General features: G+C 41.7%; 1 protein-coding gene and 1 pseudogene across 1 annotated transcript; one reads left to right on the forward strand and one right to left on the reverse strand.

Annotated features, from left to right (window-relative positions):
- Positions 1-338: 338 nt before the first annotated feature.
- Positions 339-2186, forward strand: LOC145396786 (hexosaminidase D pseudogene; annotated as a pseudogene).
- Positions 2187-13410: 11224 nt separating this feature from the next.
- Positions 13411-19193, reverse strand: LOC145396844 (mast cell tryptase-like). The gene is made up of 6 exons (XM_080270127.1): positions 19061-19193; positions 15865-16060; positions 15440-15554; positions 14594-14762; positions 14018-14163; positions 13411-13578 (listed from the first exon to the last, which is right to left on the reverse strand). The coding sequence occupies exons 1-6, from the start codon at positions 19191-19193 to the stop codon at positions 13411-13413; spliced, it is 927 nt and encodes a 308-aa protein (XP_080126253.1).
- Between the last annotated feature and the right edge of the window lie 1077 nt (positions 19194-20270).

A 20270-nucleotide genomic window follows, 5' to 3' on the forward strand; every position in this document is an offset into this window, starting at 1 on the left:
TGGGGGAGATTTACAGGGAAGATTTTGCGTGTTGGTGAGTGTGTACATGTGAGTGAGGGAATTGGTATGATGTGTGTTTGAAAGAAAGAGTGAGTAAATTTATTATATATCTGTATGTGAGAGCTTGTTTGATTGTGTGTGTGAGCGACAGTTAGTGTTAGTGTGTGTAAGAGAGTTGATATGCATGTGTGAGAATTATAGAGAGAAACAGACAGTCTGTGAGAGTGAGAGAGGAGACTGTTGTTGGTGTGTGTTTGAGTAAGAGAGATATTGTTTGTGAGATTTGTTTTACCAGTGTGAAACTTAGAGAGAAAGAATAGAAAAAGACAGTCAAACCGATGTTGGGAGTCAAAATGTTTCCGAGGAGGGCGGGGAAGCTTTTAACTGTTGGGGTTCTGACGGTGGCGGGGCTATTATTAGTGTATAAGGCAACGGGACAAACAGGTACCCTAGACTTGGACCGCTCTAAGCCAAAAGCCGTGAGGAATGACGGCCCCATGCTTCTGACCCAAAGCCCTGAACATCTAAGGAAGCAGAAGGAATACGAGAGTAGGATCCTTGCGAATATACAGAAGATGACTGCACACAAGGAGCTCCAGCGGAAATTGGCACGCGACCCCAAAGGCGTTATTCTTCATGGAAGCATCAGCAAACCTGGACTGCTTGATGGTTTAGGACATGTGCGAGACATGGAGCAACAGGAATCTGCTGCACTCAAAGTCATAGACACAGAAAATCAACTCAAGCACAAAATTGTCCACCTCGATCTCAAAGGTGCCCCTCCCAGGCTGGAATATTTCAAGAAGCTGTTCCCCTTGCTTCATTCCTTTGGTGCTACAGGCCTGCTCATGGAGTATGAGGATATGTTCCCATACTGGGGGAAACTTGAACCCCTGTCTGCCAAAAATGCCTATGCTAAGGGTGATATAGCAGATATTATGGAAATGGCCAAGAAAAGCAACCTGATAGTCATCCCACTAATTCAGACATTTGGACATATGGAGCACATTTTGAAGCTCCAGGATTTTGCTGAGCTGCGTGAAGTTCCCAATTACCCCCAGGTGATATGTCCAACAAATGACAAAACTCTGCCGCTGATTAAAATGATGGTGGATCAGGTTTTGGAGCTTCATCCAGGGATTGACTGGTTGCACATTGGTTCAGATGAGGTGTACAATTTGGGTGAATGTACGCGCTGCCAACAGTATCTAATTGAGCAAAAGTTTGGTAAAAGTGATCTATTCCTTTACCAGGCAATGAGAGTAGCACAGTATGTTAAGAAGAACTATGATATTCAGCCTATAATGTGGGACGATGAATTCAGAAAGATCCCGCTGAGTGCACTGAAGGAATCAAAAGTAGGGGAGTGGGTGGAGATCATGGTTTGGAAATACAGTAGTGGAATTATGGTGGACCTTCGTTCGGATATCTGGGAGAAATATTCAGCTACTTTCAGTGGAATCTGGATAGCCAGCGCATTTAAGGGCGCTGCCAATCCAGAGAGCTACATCACGAATATCAATGATCGTCTGAGCAATCACAAGGAATGGATGGAGGTGTTTGACATGTACAGAGGCACTATACCTTTCCGTGGAATCACCTTGACAGGGTGGCAAAGATTTGATCACTTTGCCATCCTCTGCGAGCTTCTTCCTCAGGCCATTCCCTCCCTAGCGGTCAACCTGATGTTCATTAATGAGCGGAAAGCAGATCATGGAGCCCTGGCTAGAGTCGGCGATTCCCTCAAGTGCAACTCTTTCCTCAACCTTGACTTGCAGTATCTCGAGTATGCTAATAAATGTGAGTTCCCTGGGAGTGCAGTGTATGAAATAACACAAAAGCTCTACATTCTGAAGCGTGACATTAACACCATGTTCAAAAACCCACATGTTACAGGCTGGGTGACTGATTATAACATTGAACATAATTTTGCCAGTCCTCAGCATGTCGAACAGGGATTACAGGATCTGTCAATGCTACTCTATGACTACCGGAAATTGATGAATGAGGCAGAAACTGCCCTAGCAGATGTTTATGACGAATTCACAGTGAGAGAGTGGATGGACTTGAATGTAAAACCGACGTACAGCAAGCTGCAGAAATTGATGACTGCCACGGGGAAGCTACAGGAGGTCAAACACTGGCCCAGGAGACCCCTAGACTCTGAACAGATAAAGGAATTATAGGTGTATGGTGGTTAGGGTGCCTCAGTTGGAGTGACAGCTGTGCTTAGGTTTGATCCCTTGACTCTGTGGAGATAAGGCATTGTAGATGTCTGTGTAGGAAGTCACCTAGTGGTCTAGTGGTTAGCATGCGGTGGTCCGAGTGACGCCCTGCATTGGTTCAATCTCCAAGATTCTGTGTTACTGCACAGGTGGCCTAGTGGTTAGAATACACCAGTCAGAGTGATGGCAGTGCATGGGTTTGATCTCCAAGAAAGGACTTTTGTTTTTTTTATGTGATGCCACTAAAGGGTGTTGACTGGACATCTGTCCATACTATTAACCTTGTTACTCCAGTTTCAAGTGGTTAGTCATAACTTTCATTAACCCCTTCAAAAAAATGTCCAGGAGCTAAAGGGATACATGTCATAAAAAAAGAAAAAAACAAAACAAAGAAAAATGTTGTGATATTAGGAATACTGTAGGTTCATATCTGGTAAACTTGCCATTTTGGATGCATCTACTCCAGCACACATGCATGCAGAGATAATCCTACAACAAGTTTCTCCCCTCAAAGCTAGCCACTTAGTTTTCATCTAATAGAACTGGATCACTCCGAGAATTTCAGTACTAAGTTATGTTTCTGAGAAATTTGGCGAACTTCAGTTATAAAGTGGAAATGAGTCTCCTTGGTTACTAGCAAAATCTGACTACACGTCACTCTGACTACACTTGACCATCAGCTGAACATACTAAATTGTGAGTGTTTGAACTTTTATGAGCCATAGCTATGAGATAAAAATGAATCACCATGATTGCTGTCACCTCTACCCTCCACTCTGACTACACTTGGCCATCAACTGAATTGCCAGGGATTAGGGACATTTGTCAGGGGAAAACAGACTCTAGGAATTACTTGTTGCCTATTTGTGGGAACATAAACATGACAATAGCTGATCATTGACACCAAGTTTAGTGTTCTAAGTTTACTATACTCTTCTTTGCTTTAACTTGGCCTAAAACTACCATCTCTCCATTTTGAATACTGGGTTCTAACAATAGATCAACAATGGAATATGATGCTAGTCATGAAGAGTGTTGTGGAAAGAATGCAGAGCTGTTGCATTGCCTTTTTTGGCACTGAACTATGTGATTTAAGCTACAAAAGGAATAGAATTTTGGTTAAGGTGGAAGAACTATAGTGGGAGTTTTTTGTAATGGAGTTGGTGCCTCTCCTGACACTGTGAGGGCTATCCCTCTGCACTAAGGGGTCCTTGTACAGCATGTGTTAGGAGTATAATGCTGTACAGTAGAGACAGACAGGAAAGAAGGAGGATATTCATAGGGTCAGATGTATAGAGATGATAATGATTATATGGATATGTAGTACATCCTTGAATGGCAGGCCTTGGGTGTTAGGATTTCAATTGAAAGAGTTGAAAGGAAGAATGAGATAAAATGTATTAGTGTTGTGATGGGAAGGGGTAGGCTGAGATGGTTTGGGCATGTGGAGAGGATGGGGGATGATGACTGGGCGTGGAGAGTAAGAGGCATGAATATTTAGGGTAGAGCTGTGAGAGGCAGACCAAAAAGACCTGGGGTGAGACCTTAGATGTGACATGAGGGGTAGGGGACAGAACAGAGGATGGTAAGAGATCGAACAGTGTAGAGAGCCACCATTAGGTGACCAAAATTGATGCCTGTAGGTATGTTGGAGCCTTTATAAACAAACAAATGAATGAAGTTGCATCCAACTGTGTGCATGTTGGAGCAACTGCATCCGATTTGTCAAGTTTACCCTAGTTATGATATATGTGTTTACCATGCTAATTACTTAATTTTGTACAAACATTATTGTGCAGCTCGCAATTCAAAACTTACTGAGGACAAAATATATAGATGAATGTTGTTTCTCAGAACTGTGAACCGTTCAAATAGAAGTATTACCAGTGCACTATATATACCTGCTTATGAAATTGTGTTTACTGTGTGGTTACTAGAGTTTATTCATTGTGAGGATAGTGAAGTTTTTGTTTATTGTGAGATTACTGTGGGGATACTGAAGTTTTTGTTTCTTGTGTGGATACTGAAGTTCATGATTGTTGTGAGGATACTGTTAGAATACTTTGAGGTTACTGATTTTGTAGCTATTGTGAGGATAATGAAGTTGTGTTTACTGTGAGGAGACTTAAGCTGTGTGTGAGGATGCTGAAGCAGTTTGTGAGGATACTTAAGTTATTTGTGAGGAGATGGAATTTGTATGTGAGGATATTGAAGTTGTTTGTGAGGATACTGAAGTCATTAGTGAGGATCTGAAGTTGCTTGTGAGGATACTGAAGTTGTTTGTGAGGATAATGACACTGTATGTGAGGATGTGGAATTGTTTGTGAAAATCTGAATTTGTTTGTGAGGATTCTGAAGTTGTTTGTGGAATGTGGGGATACTAAGTTTGTGAGGATTCTGAAGTTTGTGTTCGTTGTGAGGATACTGAAGATGTTTGTAAGTGTTATGAAGACTGTGTTTATTGTGAAGATACTGTGAGAATTCATAGGATACTGAAGTTTGTGTTAATTGTGAGAATATTGTGAGGATACTGAAGTTGTGTTTGTGAGGATATGGAAACTTGTGAGGCTAAGGAAGTTTATGTTCCTTGTGAGGATGGAGCAGTTTTTGCCCCACTTGGACCCTCAGGTAGAAGGATATCCAGGGCTGTTTAAGGTATGATCTCCATCTCATCATTCTTCCTCTTCATTTTAAGAGGAAAATCAAAAGTTATATATTTTTAAACTGGTATGTGTATTTATTATTATTATTATTATTATTATTATTATTATCACTATTATTATTATTATTATTATTATTATTATTATTATTTTGTTATTAATTATTATTATTATTATTATTATTATTATTATTATTATTTTAATTCCCATTTTGACATACATGAAATTCCAGGCTTTATATTAAGTGATTTTAGAAGTGTCGTGTACACCTGTTCCTAAGTGATTTAATCCACATATTATGCCTGGAGTATTAGTAGTTTGTAGCCCCAGGTTCATGGGAAATGTAAACCCAGTGGGCTGCAGGCTTAAGTTCCCCTTCTTCTGCAGTCCACCATCCTCCATTTGGGGGGATAGGTAAGTAGTTGAGGAATATTTGTATAATCAAGCAGTTGAGCTGCCCAGTTATGTCAGGGTCATCACATGAAGGCATCCCCCCCCAGCATCCTGTTAATAGTACGGCCATGTAGATAATAGAATGTGATGTGAAGTGAATGGTTGAAAAGGGAAGTTAGGGATGCTGAGCTTACTCCTTATGAATTTACCTGTGTAGTCTGTATACTCATTTTACTTTAACTTGGCCTACAATTGCAATCTCTCCACCTTGAATGCTGAGTTGTAATAGTAGATTTACATTAAATATAATGCTAATCGTGAAGAATTTCTGTGGAAGGGATGTAGAGCCATAGTATTTTCTTTTTTTTGCCTCCAAGCTTTGTGAAATAAGCTGCAAAAGGGTGAAAATCTGGGCCAAGTTAAGGTGAAAGAACCGTTGGAATGCTGAGCTTACTTCTGATGAATTCACATGTGTAGCGTGTAGCAGCAACCTCTTCAGTACAAGGATATCTCCCAGGCAGAATAAAATTGGCCAGTGTTAATTATACTCTGTTCATTTTAATTAGGCACAAAATTGACATCTCTCCATCGTTAATGTTGGGATACAACAAGAGGTTAACACTAGACTATGGTGCTAGTCATGAAGAAAAGCCATGGAAAGAATGTTGAGCCATAGTATCCTGTTAACACTGACCTACAAGAAATAAGCTACAAAAAGATAAAAGTCTCTGCCTAGCTAAATGAATGAATGATTGTACAAAATACATATATCCTCAGGCTGAAGAGGTGAATTTTATTTTGCTGTGTTCCATGCAGAGTAGTAGTGGAGGGTTTAGAATAATTCATTTATAATGCAAATTTTCTTTTTTTTTAATCTTATTTATAAATGATGCTATGGTAGTGAAGGAAGTGTACTATTGTTGGATGAAAGTAATCTTGGGTAGTGATTTAGTTTTTGATACGATAATTTTGTACAGTACTTGAGTTTACCTCAGGTTGTAAACCCTGTATTAACCTTTTGAATCTTTGTGATAATTTTTTTTCTTGCTGATGGTGCACAATTTTATTCACTTTGGGAAAGGGGTCTGATATTATAATTGGTTGTTTTTATCTGAGGGAACTGGGTTGCTGTCATGTTAAATATCAAATTGTAATTATGTGAAACTTGATAAGCTGTTCATGAGGCAGGAGTGAGTTTCTTTGGGTACTGGTTAAATCAAAGCGTCCTTCTGAATACACTTGGCCCTCAGTTGAGCTGAATGGAGTTGGTGATTTGTCAGATTAGAGTAAGTACATTATAGTACATACTGTAGTAGTATTAACTGTAGTCCCCGGTTCATCTGGAACTTGAACCCAGTGGACTGCAGGTTGAAGTAGCCCTCCTTCTGGAGCTCACCAACCTACTTTTGGGGGATAGGGAAATAGTTGAGGTATATTTGTATAACCGGGCAGCTCTGTCACCCACTTATATCTGCTATCACATGAAGGCTGCCCTCCCCAGCACTGGCCTCTCTGACAGAAAGAATTTCTTCAGGCATTATTAACCAGTCCCATATATCTGTTCTAAGCTTAATAAAATCAAGAGATGGAATGAAGAAAATGAGAAAGACATACCAGGACCCAGTGGGTTGAAGTCCCTATTCTAATTGGCTTTGGAGATTTTTTAGCACCTCTTGCTCAGTGATTTATTATGTACATTACACCTAATTATCCGCTTGTATGTAATTGATGTCATCATCATCATCATCATCATCATCATCATCATCATCATGTCCCATTTTCCCCATATAAACAGGAGTGTATGAGCCTGCGGCTAAGTGTTCAGTCCTGACATTTAAGGTAATGGTTTCCAGTCCCACCAACCCTTGAGTGGCACTTTGTGAGCAGTAAACCTCAACCACCCTGCAGGTAGAACCCCTTACTGTCTCCATCCAGGTGGAGTGCAGAAAATACATAAATAATATAAAAAGAGAATATCATTACATAATAAGAAAATATTGCAAAAAAAAAAGGTGCTACATTGTCTCCCATGCCAGCTAGAACACTAACCTGTCCTCAGAGTTTTCGGGTTAAGCAATGCAATGTGGAAATTATGTATTTGATATTACTTGATAGTCTTTTAAACATATTGTTTGTACAGCGATGCAGTACTTAAATTGTACATTGTGTTACCCAAATAGCTTTAAGAGCTTTAGCTTAAGCATACAGGCTCTTGTCAAAATGTACTTTTGAGCCATGCATTATGCACAGTCAGCACTGTGGAACACGACACAATAGTCGGTGCATTTTCGCGTAATGGAGCAGAGCCGCACCCACAACTTTAAAATGTGGTTGCATGAAATTCATTGCAGTCACGACTCAGTTTATGGTAGCATTTCATCAAGCAAGAGCTGATCTCATACCAGTAAATCATACATCGATGTCAATTTAAGATGGGTTCAGTGGGGATACATTGGGGGTCAAGGTCCACTAAGCCTAAATTCTCAAAAAACATTTGTGCTACCAGTCAAGTATGTCGTCTGGTAGTCTGAGGTTGAGGGGGAGGTGGAAAGCCTAAATGATCACTCCTCATTGTCAGGAGGAAGTGATGGGCGATGGGGAGAGCATGGTGGTGTGGCAGATGGGGAGCAATGTGATGAGGTGGCAGGAGAGTAATGTGGTGAGGCGGTTGGTGAGCAGTGCGTTGTTTTCCAAGTCTTAAGTTTCAGTATTTCACACACACAAGTTATCTCTCCACTTAATATCGCACACTGCGCTGTTTGTCATGTATTTGCACTGTTGTTTTATGATAGTGATTTTGTTTTAATGCGCATGTAAACCCAGGGCAGCTATCTTGACTCAGACATATGACTGTTGGCCTGTGTAGGTGGCATGGGATCACTGTAGAAATCGCACAATTGATTCTCACCATCAATAACCTGAAACTGGATATAAGTACAGTATTCATCGATTGTTGTACCGTTTGATCACATACCAAACGATCGTATATTGGGCCATGACTGATGAACTATAGTTTTAAATTAAGGATGTCTCCTTGATTACTACTCATATTGACCCCTTACTATGACTACAGTTGGCCTTCATTCAAATTGAAAGGGGCTAGGGCTGTTTGCCTGATGAGATCAAATATATTATAGTTGAAGTTTTTGTCCATGATTGTACTTTTTCTATCATAACTACACTGTCATTACTTGTTCATAGATGGAGAAAATATATACATGTCCAGAAGATTATGATGCTGGTGTGTTTGCTGTATTGAGCTTCCCAGGTGTACTGTACTTGTTGTGCTGTGTACTGTACTTAGTTTTTGACTCTGATGAAATATTTGTACCAACTGAGCAAATAAACTACAAAATTTATATAGATGTATGCATGACCTTCAGAAGTAGGATATCTTTTGCACTATACTCTCTTCATTTAAACTTGGCCTAAAATTGCCATCTTTCTATTTTCAAGAGATTAACACTAGAATATGGTGTTCATCACGAAGTGCAATGGAAAGGTTGTAGAGCCATATTAACATTAGAATATGATACTAACCATTTTTCCCTAAAAATTTATTTCATTTGATAAAGACTCCAATATGTTTACATGCATTGGCCTTGGTCACCTAATAGCAACTCTCTTCGCTGCTTGATCTCTGGCAGCTTCTCTTTTCAGTCCCTTATCTCTGAGGTCAGACTGTATGATCTCATCCCAAGTCTTTTTCAGTCTGCTTCTCGCAACTCGATCATCATTGTTCACACCTCCTACCCCACACAGCCAGTTATCATCTTCCATCCTTTCTACATGCCCAAACTCTCTCAGTCTACCGCTACTCATTAATATTTTCAAGCTCCATTCTTCCTCTCAAATCTTCATGCACAATCTAAACTCCAAGCAAGTAATTCAGAGGAACACTATACATCCATCCGATCATTATCATCACTGTACACCTCCACCATAAACCGAAATATCGTCATAGGGAAACGGATAACATAGCATCCATCATCATCATCATCAGTATCCTGACTGGGATAAGGATAACAAGTGTTTTGGTAATTCATCTCAGTATGAACTAGAAGCTTAAGTTAATATATATATATATATATATATATATATATATATATATATATATATATATATTATATATATATATATATATATATATATATATATATATATATATGTCTGTATATATATATATATATATATATATATATATATATATATATATATATATATATATATATATGATAGATAGATTGATTGATTCATTGATAGAGAATATAACAGTACATAGTGCACGTATACTCTTTTCACATTCATTTGGCCTAAAATTGGTACCTCTCTATCTTGAAATCCAAGCTTTTAACAATCGCTCAGCACTGGAATATGATGGTAATATGATGGTGGTCACACAGTGATTGAGGACGTAGAGCTGTAGTGCTCTTTCAAGCAATAAGCAAAATGAAATAAATTTTAAAAAGACAAATATCTGAGCCAAGTTAATCTGAAAGAATTATAGTTACATGAGAGAGAGGGTCAAGGTATTTTGCTTTGCAGTAAATAGTAAATTCATGCTCTTATAGTTCAACTTTCAGAGAGAAATCTAAGTTGCCGCTGTTGTGTTGGTGGTGGCTCCAGGCTCATCTGAACTGAACCCAGCGAACTGAAAGCTAAAATCACCATACTCATGCAATCCCATCATTCTCCTTTTGGGGATTGGGAGGTAGTTGATGGCTGTTTGCATAACCGGGTAAACTGAGCCTTTTAGTGACGTGGGTGCCACAGTGTGAAGGCGCTCCTCTCTGGCACCAAGCCTTAGAGTAGTAGTAGTAGTAGAAGGTGTAGTAGTAGTAGTAGTTGTAACCCCCTGCTCAACTGAACGTGAACCCAGTGAACTGCAGGGTTTAATTAATCTTCTCCAGTCCATCCTCCTTTTGGGGGCTAGGGAAATAGTTAAGGGCCGTTTATATAACCAGGCATTTGAGCCACCAGGTTATATGTCACCACATGAAGGCATCCTTCTCCAGCAGCAAGCTCCATAGCAAATACTAAATTCATCCCCCAGAACCACAACTACCTATTGCCAGACGCCTTAATCCCCTAAGGGGTGGCCACGAACAAATCGCTTCCACGCCGCTCTTTCCTTTGTCTCCCTCATATCTTCATGCTATCGCTCTATCTCATTCTTTGTCATCCCCTCTTCTTCTCCCTTTCCTCTCCCCCTCCATCTCATTAACATACACTCTTTTACCCAGTCTCTCATTCCCCTTCCAATTCTCCCCTCCTCACTCTCATTCTTTATATTTCTCCACCTCATCCCTCCATATCATCCCTGGTTTCCATCTCTTCTGCCCCTCCATTTCACTCACATACCCTCTTCTCGTCTGTCTCCTTCTCCCTCCATCTCAAATCGTCCCCTGTCATATATAGCTCCACTCTCTCCCACCATCTTATCCTTGGCCTCCCCCTCCCCCTCTCCCCTTCCACATTCACAATTCGTCAGTTTCTCGTTCACCATCCTCTCGAAGTATTTCACTTGACACTCGATCACATTACTGGTGATGGTGATGATAATGGTGGTGGTGGTGGTGGTGGTGGTGGTAGGGTGATGATGGTGATCATCATGGTGGTGGTGGTGGTGGTGGTAGTAGTGTGATGATGATGATCATGATCATAGTGGTGGTGGTGGTGGTAGTGTGATGATGATGATGATGACCTCATTATTTTTTTTATCAACAGGTGGACGGACGAACTGTAAGAACTCTATCAGAGAAGCAAATTCCATCCATCCAGCCAGTCAACCATCCATGCATTTCAACTGGTCGTGCGTGATGTTAAAGGGTAAGTTAATATTCTTTCGCCCAGTTACACATTTCACGTTACTCTTTTCACTTTAGCTTGGCTTAAAACTGGCGTCTCCATCTTGGATGCTGAACTGTAACAATATATTAACTAGAATATGATGCTAGTCACACAGAAGTGTTATGGAGAGACCGTAGAGTCGTAGTATTGTCTTTTTCTGCCCCTTAGCTACGTGAAATCAGCTGCAAAAGGATTTTCCTGAGACTAGTTGAAGTGAAAAGCGTAGACCATAATTATATTTTGCCATGTTAGGTAGATAGATAGATAGATAGATAAATAGACAGATAGATGGATAGACTGATACTCTGATATATACTGTAGTAAGATAAAATGTAATAGAGGAAGAAAAATAGATTAAATTGTTAGCTGAAGGGAGAGCACATAATAGTAGGACGAAGAGAGAGAGAGAGAGAGAGAGAGAGAGAGAGAGAGAGAGAGAGGCGGGCGGGAGGGAGTAAGGAGGAGTGGGGGACAGAGGAAGAGGTCTGGAGGAAGATTTCGTGGGCTTGAATTGTGATTGAATGAATGTTTGGCCCATTTCATTGGGTATGCTGTTGATTAGTACTCACACTATTTTTTTTTTTTTCTTGACCCTACCTCGCCCCACCTAAGAAGAGGCGGGATAATGATGATGATGATGGTGATGATGAGGCGAGAGTATGGTGATGATGACGAGGCGACAGTATGGTGATGATGATGATGATGATGATGGTTATGAGGCGACAATATGATGATGATAATCATGATGCGAAAGTATGATGATGTTGATGCAACAGGACATAAAATTCCGAAACAGTTTTATTAAAGTTTATTTGTATAGGTAGGTGGGGACGTTCACCATCCTCTCACTTGGTGTAGTGCTATTTTTAGATGACTCTACACTGAGTGACAAGCAAATGGTTTTGTGTAGCCCAGAAATTCATTTACTACTTTGGGTTGTAGTCACATAATCAAATAGACGCCAGGTGGTCTAGTGGGGTAAGGCGCTCCAAACACATGTGGCCACAACGTTTACATCCGAGGGAAGGTTTGAGGTTTATTGATCACAAAATGCCACTACGGGACGAGCAGCTGGTCACTCACCGTCACTGTCTGGATTGAATAAGTGTATTAAGATATACTGATGGGTTTGGCATATATATGTTGCGTCATGGTTTTTCTTTCTTTCGCCGATGTGCAGTACACCTATTTCTTTGCAGCACGTACTTTTTTTTTCTTTCTTAGCATGATGTACGCAAACTTTTACATAGCTTAGGATGTTTTTACCTGTGATTTTCTTCCCCATTTCTTTCACTAATTGCAAAAATTTTATTCCGCACACGAAGTTTCTTCACTGGTTTGCCATGCAGTTGCATCATGTGCGATTTTGCACTGTTAGGCTACAAGACTTTTACACTTCTTAATAGGTTCTTTACTCCGTATGACTTGTTCAGTGCATACGAAAATTTTAAACTACGTACGAACTTTTCACACCTCGTAAGAAAGTTTTACGCAATGCACGAAGCTTCCCCAATACATACGAAGACTTGATGCGGTTTAAAACTTCTCACTGCGAACGAATTCGAGTTTTATTATGTGTACTAAGTCTTTACACAACGTACGAAGTTTCATTACTATAAGCGGGTTTTCACAACATACACGAAAGCCTTAAACTACCCACGAATTTTTCACACTAACGAAGATTTTACACTATGAACGAATGTTTTTGCACTTACTAAGCATTTTCACTACTTAAGACGTTTTCACAGTGCAAAGGCTATCAAGACTACTATGACTTTGCACTGCCTAGGAAGTTTTCACATTACGTACGAAAGTTTTACACTACTTACGAAGTTTCAGAATGCATACAAAAACGCTACACTACGCAGGAAATTTTCACAGTTCGCACTAAGTTTTCACACAGCATACGAAGCTTCTTCCTTCTATACCAGATTTTCACAGCACATACAAAAAGTCCACAATGTATAGAAGTATTTTATATCACGCTGGAAGTTTTCAAAGTTTTCACACCATGTACACAATTTTCGCACCACGTATTGTTTATACAGAATGAGTGAACTGTCTGTCTGTCTGTGCATGTATAGCCAGACGCCATAATGCCGTCAGGGGTTGCCACAGGCGAATCGCCTTCATGTTCTCCTGTCCTCTACCATTTGGCTGACTCGCATTCTTCCTTCACTTCCGCTTTTCTGTCCCAACAACTGCAGCTCAGCGCAGCCAACTCCACACGCCGTGATGTAACTGTCTCTTTACAAATCTGATCCCTGTTTTGGCCTTCTCACTCAATAACTCTTCTCAAGGTGTTTGTATATCCAGTCGAGGTAGTGTGACACCCTGATATACACGCCTGGGTAGGATGGCTTGGCACACCCCACGCCCCATGACGTGATGCCCGCCTGCACCCACGGCCCGCCCTTTACACGGCACTGCAGAGGACCGCCACTGTCACCCTGCAGAAGATTATCAGTTTTAGCTCCTTTTTAATCAGCTCTTCTTGAGATGATTATTATTTTGTTGGCTTCCTGCCATTATTTGTTCTTCTAGTTATTTTTTTTTACATACATACATACATACATACATACATTCATACATGCATGCATTCCTACATACTGTATACATACATACACATACTCACATACACATACATACATACATACATACATATACATACATATATACATTTACATACATACATATAAACATACGTACGCCGGTACAGTAGGTACGTAGTGTACATGTATTAAATATTACACCCATACACGAAGCATAAAGGCGTTTTGTATTGCCGGCATGTGTGTGCAGTTTTGTCTGCCTGCCTTTCTGCCGGTGTGAGCACAGTATAACTTAGAGTTAATCTGATTTGCACCAAACAACCATGTCTCCCCTCACCACACAAGGTCCCACGCCGCCATGGTCCCATCCTGCGCATATCATGGTAGAGGTGACGGGCCCCACCTTCCTGTAGGCGCGCTGGCATTTCTTGTTTGGCATCACCGGCACTCGTATGGTTTGAAGCAGGTCTGAGTTGCTGCCATCTGTAAATATTAGCACACAGTCAGTCAGTAAATTAGCCAATCAGTCAGTCAGTACATTTAAGAATGGACAAAATCTAGCAGAGATTTTCTCCTTTCCTGGCCCTCGTGCCATTTGAAGGAGGTGAAAGTTGCTACCGCCTGTAAATGTGGACTAAAGCTTCAGTATTAATAACGAAAGTATGGACAAAGTTACACTGTTAACGAAGCGATTTTCTAAACCTTTCGAAAATCACCTCCTTACCATTATACTTATGTTCCTTCGTCTTGCCCATTCAGTACGGGAGCACTAGACACCAAAAAAGGGCTGTCACAAACAGGAAGATAAGATAATGTTTTACTTTTCTTACATCATCGTAAAGCCTCTTAAAACCGTCCCAGAATCTCTTGTAACTGTCTCAAAGCCTCTTAAAACCTCTTGAAGTCCACTCACGTTCCTTAGTCCTGCCCCAGCCTGTTACGGAACACTGGAGACCAAGGAAGGACATGTTGCGCGAAGGAAGGCAGATGGTGTTGACAAGGCCGCCATGTTGCTCCAGATCCAGGGGTTTGCGTAGCTTGACCAGGGCGATGTCGTTTTCCCACGTGGTTGAGTCGAAGAACTGAGGGAGTGGGAGAACTGGGTGTATGCTGGGAGAACTGGGTGTAAATGGCTAGACCGAGTGTAAACTGGGAGGACTGGGTGAGAGAACTGGGGGTAAACTGGGAGAACTGGGGGTAAACTGGGTGAACTGGGTGTTAACTGGGAGAACTGGGTGTTAACTGCGAGGACTGGGTGTAAACTGGGAGAACTGGGTGTTAACTGCGAGGACTGGGTGTAAACTGCGAGGACTGGGTGAGAGAACTGAGTGTAAAATGGAAGGGCTGGGTGGGGAGAAGACTGGTAAGACATACTGAGGAAATGAAACATAATGAGGAAGAGGGACAGACTGGACGAGGGGAAAACAGACTGAAGAATTTGGGGAGCTGAAGAAATGGAGGACTGGAAGAACTGGGTGAAAAAGCTAGGTGACTGGGAATATTGGGTGATACTGGGAGGACTGGGTGGGTAGGAGGACTGGGTGGATGGGAAATGCAAATTAAATCAATATTAAAACTCAATAAATAGCACGCATGGTAATGTTAACGTAAAATATGCAAAATAAATCGCAAAGGAAGAGAATGTTACGAATCTCAAAAAGCCACCTAGAATACGAATCCTGAATTACCTTGTGAGTATAACACGTAAACTGAATCACTAAAAGAGAGATGTTACGGAGCCTTCTTGATCCTGGTTTACCTTGTGAGTGATAATCTTGGAGACGGGGTACAGTTTGGTGGTTTCGGCGGCGAGAGACACTTCGCCGACCCGAACCATCCAGAAGGGGGGAGGCAGGGCGAATTTGAAGATGGGACTGTGGCAGATAAATAATTAAATAAATAAATAAAACGAGACTATAAGTCATTCACATTAACTTGGCCATTTTCGTATTTTTGTATGTTATTTGAAGTGACCCTGTGTAGATCTTGTGAGAATATTTAAAAGTGGCTTTACACACACACACACACACACACACACACACACACACACACACACACACACACACACACACACACACACACACACACACACAGCCCCAGCCCCCCAACCCATACCCTACCTTAATCCACCCATTGTCTCACTGTCAGTCCAGCCGCTCTCACTTTCTCACTCACTCTACTCACTCTAACATGCAGTGCGCGGCCGTCAGTACCCATGCAGGATGTATTAGCGTGCCTCCACAGTGCTGGCCTAATTTCCTGCCACTATACGGATCCTTCTGCTGTAGCGCCACCTGCCACGGCCACTCCCCCGCCCGGACACCCCGCCCACCGATGATGCGCATGTAGTACCGGTGGCTGAAGGCGCTCTGACCGCAGTCTGGGCCGGGAAAAGTGTGAAAATGTGTGAAATTTGTGGGTAAAAAGTGTGATAATTTATGGGTTAAAAAACAGACGAAAGTGTGGGATATTCTGTCACCGCAATCTGGAAGTAAGGCAGGGGTTAGGCAGGGGTTAGATCTAGTCTTTGAGACGGTATGAGGCAGGGCAAGGCATGGCTTTGGTAGCAGTTTTTGAGGCAAGCGTTAAAAGAAGAAACAAAGGCTGCAAAAATGTTATACTGTCATTGTTCTAACTTGTCCTAAAATTGTCATCTCGACGTCTTGAATGTAGAGGTGTAAGATTAATACTGCATTATGATGCCAGTTACGAAGTGGTATAGAAAGGACGTAGGGCAGTAGTATTGTCATTATCGAGTCACAATGTTGTTTAGAAAGAATGTAGAGCAGTAGTACAGTATTATCATTTTCCTCCATGTATGTTCGTGAAATAATCTGCAAAAGGACGAAGATCAGGGCCAGATTGAGGTTCTCTCCTACTGCCTCTCTCCTGTGATGCGTGTTTATAGTCCTTTCACCTTAACTTGGCCCAGGTTTGTGTCCTTTTGCGGCTTATTTCTCGTAGTTCAGTGGCAGAATAAGACAATACTGTGACTCTACATCCTTCCCGTCGCACCTCTTCATGACTAGCATCATACTTTGCTGTTAATCTTATGTTGCAAATCAGTTTCAAAAGTGGAAAGATGACAGTTTAGACCAAGCTAAAATAATAAGCACAAAAGCAGTAGACTGATGGACGGCCATATGGGGATGCACTAGAGTGAGGCATATTGCATTCGAAAAACCTTAGGGCGTGACTGTCTGACTGAGCCATCTATTAACAGTACAGGTTGGGGCCGAGTGAGGAAGAAGGGCAGTATGTGCTATGTTCACTTTAATTCGGCTTAAAATTACCATCTCTCCTTTCTGAATGCTGAGTTGTAACAACCGATTAATACTAGAATATGGTGCTAGTTACGAAGAAGTGCTGTGGAAAGCAAATAGAGCCGTAGTATTGTCTTTCTCTGTCACTGAGCATCGTAAAATAAGCAGCAAAAGGACGAAAATCTGGGTCAAGTAAAGGTGAAAGAATCAATACGTATATCCGTGTAAGGAAATATGTGAAAAAATATAGGACAAGAAAATTTTGTGATTTCACCATGACTGAGGAGAGGGTGGAAGTGGACACACACACACACACACACACACACACACACACACACAGTCTCTGTCTGTCTGTCTGTCTCTGTCTCTGTCTGTCTGTCTGTCTGTCTCTCTCTCTCTCTCTCTCAGCACCCAGCGCCACCAGCTTTCTCACAGTTGGTCTTAATGGCAAGGGAAACAAGGGAAAAACCGTACCACTTCCCTCCCTTCCGTCGGTTCTTCTCTGCATTCCCCCTAACTTTCCCTCCCCTCCTTCCTTGAGCCTCAGGACGGTGCGTATTAGTGCCGAAAATTCGACAATATGCGTATCTATCTATATCTATCTATCCATCTACCGTATATATCTAACTACTGTATCTATCTGTCTATCTGTCTACCTACGCATCAGGGAGCGGAGCGTATCAGAGTCGTGTTTTTCAAATTGCCATTAGTGTGAAAGTTTTTCTTTTGTATAGCACCAGACGATTTCAGTCAGCTTAGTGTGTGTGTGTGTGTGTGTGTGTGTGTGTGTGTGTGTGTGTGTGTGTGTGTGTGTGTGTGTGTGTGTGTGTTAATATGTCTCTGCTTGTGTATGCCTTTTTGCGTCTCCATGTTTGTGTATGGGTGTATTTGTACGTATGTATTCGTGTGTGTGTGTGTGTGTGTGTGTGTGTGTGTGTGTGTGTGTGTGTGTGTGTGTGTGTGTGTGTGAGTATGTTTGTCTATGTGTATCTTCATATGTGTGTGTCTGTGTGTATGTGTATCTATGTGTATCTTCATATGTGTATGTCTGTGTGTATGTGTATCTATGTGTATCTTCATATGTGTGTCTGTGTGTATGTGTATCTATGTGTATCTTCATATGTGTGTGTCTGTGTGTATGTGTATCTATGTGTATCTTCATATGTGTGTCTGTGTGTATGTGTATCTATGTGTATCTTCATATGTGTGTCTGTGTGTATGTGTATCTATGTGTATCTTCATATGTGTATGTCTGTGTGTATATGTTACCGGGAATTTGTGAAAAACCAGTGATTTCATGAAATCCCTAATGAATTCGTGAAATGAGTTTAAATTAGGATTGGTTAATTAAGATTAGGCTAATTTAGACTGAGGCTAGGTTAGGCTGGGATAATCTAGGTTAGGTTTAGGCTAGGTTAGTAAGTTTACGTAAGGTTAGGTTGATTTAGATGAATGCTATGTTATGTTAAGCGATCATCTAAATTAACCTAACCTAACCCAGCCTAACCTAACCTATACTTAGATTATCCCAGCCTAACCTAACCTATACTTAACTTAGATCATCCCAGCCTAACCTGATACGATGGCTTTCCTGACGTAACCGTGATTTCTCTTTACTGGGAGGACAAGAAAATGAGAATGAAGAGTCTTTCCGTATTTCCTCTTCTCCCTGAAAATATTAGTTACAGGAGAAGAATGGTCTCAAGTTGCGTTGGGTTACAGGGAGGTATAGGATGGGGAATGCAGAATTTTTCGCTGTGTCTGCAGTAATAATAAATCCAAGGAAAGGGTTGTCAGTATGTTCCAGAATTCTCCGCTAGGGATCCGCAGCGAACTAATATCAGCTGTTGGAAGTAAGTTTTCCTACACTGTAGAAGTAACAGTGTACACACACACACACACACACACACACACACACACACACACACACACACACACACACACACACACACACACACACACACACACACGGAGCGTAGTTGCCTAACCCAGTTTGGTGGTGATGGCAGTGCAGAACCATGAGGCGATCATACTTATGTCGGTACTGTATACGTGTATGTATGTACAGTATGTATGTGTGTATGTATGTGGCACTATATAGGTGGCCGTGTACTCACAGGATCGGTGGTTGAATGCTGCCTGTGTTAGGTTGCCTGCCACACACGTCACCAGCATCACCAGCAAGGGGAGGGGGGGCGTCCTGACCCCCCCTCCCGCTCCCCCAGCGCCCCCCAGTGACGGCGGCAGCATGGTGACTCTGTGGCCGTCCCGTCATGGTCACTAGGTCACCGGGGTCAGGATGGGCCGGGGGAAGGGCAGGTCAGCAGGCTTCACCTGACCTGGTGCATGACCTGCCTGGCGGCATTGCAAGGTCAAGTCACGTTTAGTAGGCCGGACAAGCTTGCTCACAGGCAACTTAAGTTACAGTAAGCGGGGTCGCACAGAAAATTACATAAATATCATACACAGGTCAAGGCAAGACACGGCGCATCAGTCAGTTCAGTTTAGGTGGGATTACACAATGCACGTCAGGTCAGCACAGGTCAAAACGTAGGTTAACACAGCACAGCTCAGCACAGCTCAGGTCTCTACGTCATCATAGGTCAGTACAAGTCACTATAGGCTATAACAGGTTAGAATAGATCAGGTCAGCATTTTTCTCATTTTTTCATCATATCAGTATTAGTTGCTTCAGCACAATGCAGCAGCTTCGTTCCTTTCATTTCATTTCGCTATTTAAAGTTCACTGTTTATTTTTTCACTGCTTAAATCCACACTAATCAGCATATATTGACATTAAACATACATGTCTGTTCCTGCAATTAAAAAACTGCACACAACACATTTTTACTGCGTACATTCTTAAAATAAATTCATATTGACTAATATTACGCCACTGTTCTTGCAATAACAACACTACCACCACCGCCACCACTGCTACAACTACTACTACTATTACTTCTACCATTACTACTACTATTATATTCAAAACTATTTTCTCCTGAAATTTACTTCCGCGCCATCTAATTTTTCCTGTGTCTCCCTTCCTCCTTCCGACCTCCTAGCAAGAGAGAGAGAGAGAGAGAGAGAGAGAGAGAGAGAGAGGGCACCCACACTGCCTGGCTTTCACAGTGCACACGGAAACACCTCATTCCTTCCATTGCATTGACCTACCTGTATCTCTCTCTCTCTCTCTCTCTCTCCATATGGGTACCATCTGAGGGGTGGTCGGGGTTTATTGCGTACATTATGCTACTCCGGGAAGAGTCACTGGTCACCGATGCCTTAAAATGTCGGGACAGAGTAACCTAGCCCCGGACCCCTACG

The sequence above is a fragment of the Coenobita brevimanus genome, chromosome 39, assembly GCF_032717465.1.
Source record: "Coenobita brevimanus isolate Jiangsu-jjx chromosome 39, ASM3271746v2, whole genome shotgun sequence".
In the NCBI taxonomy this organism is placed as follows: domain Eukaryota; kingdom Metazoa; phylum Arthropoda; class Malacostraca; order Decapoda; family Coenobitidae; genus Coenobita; species Coenobita brevimanus.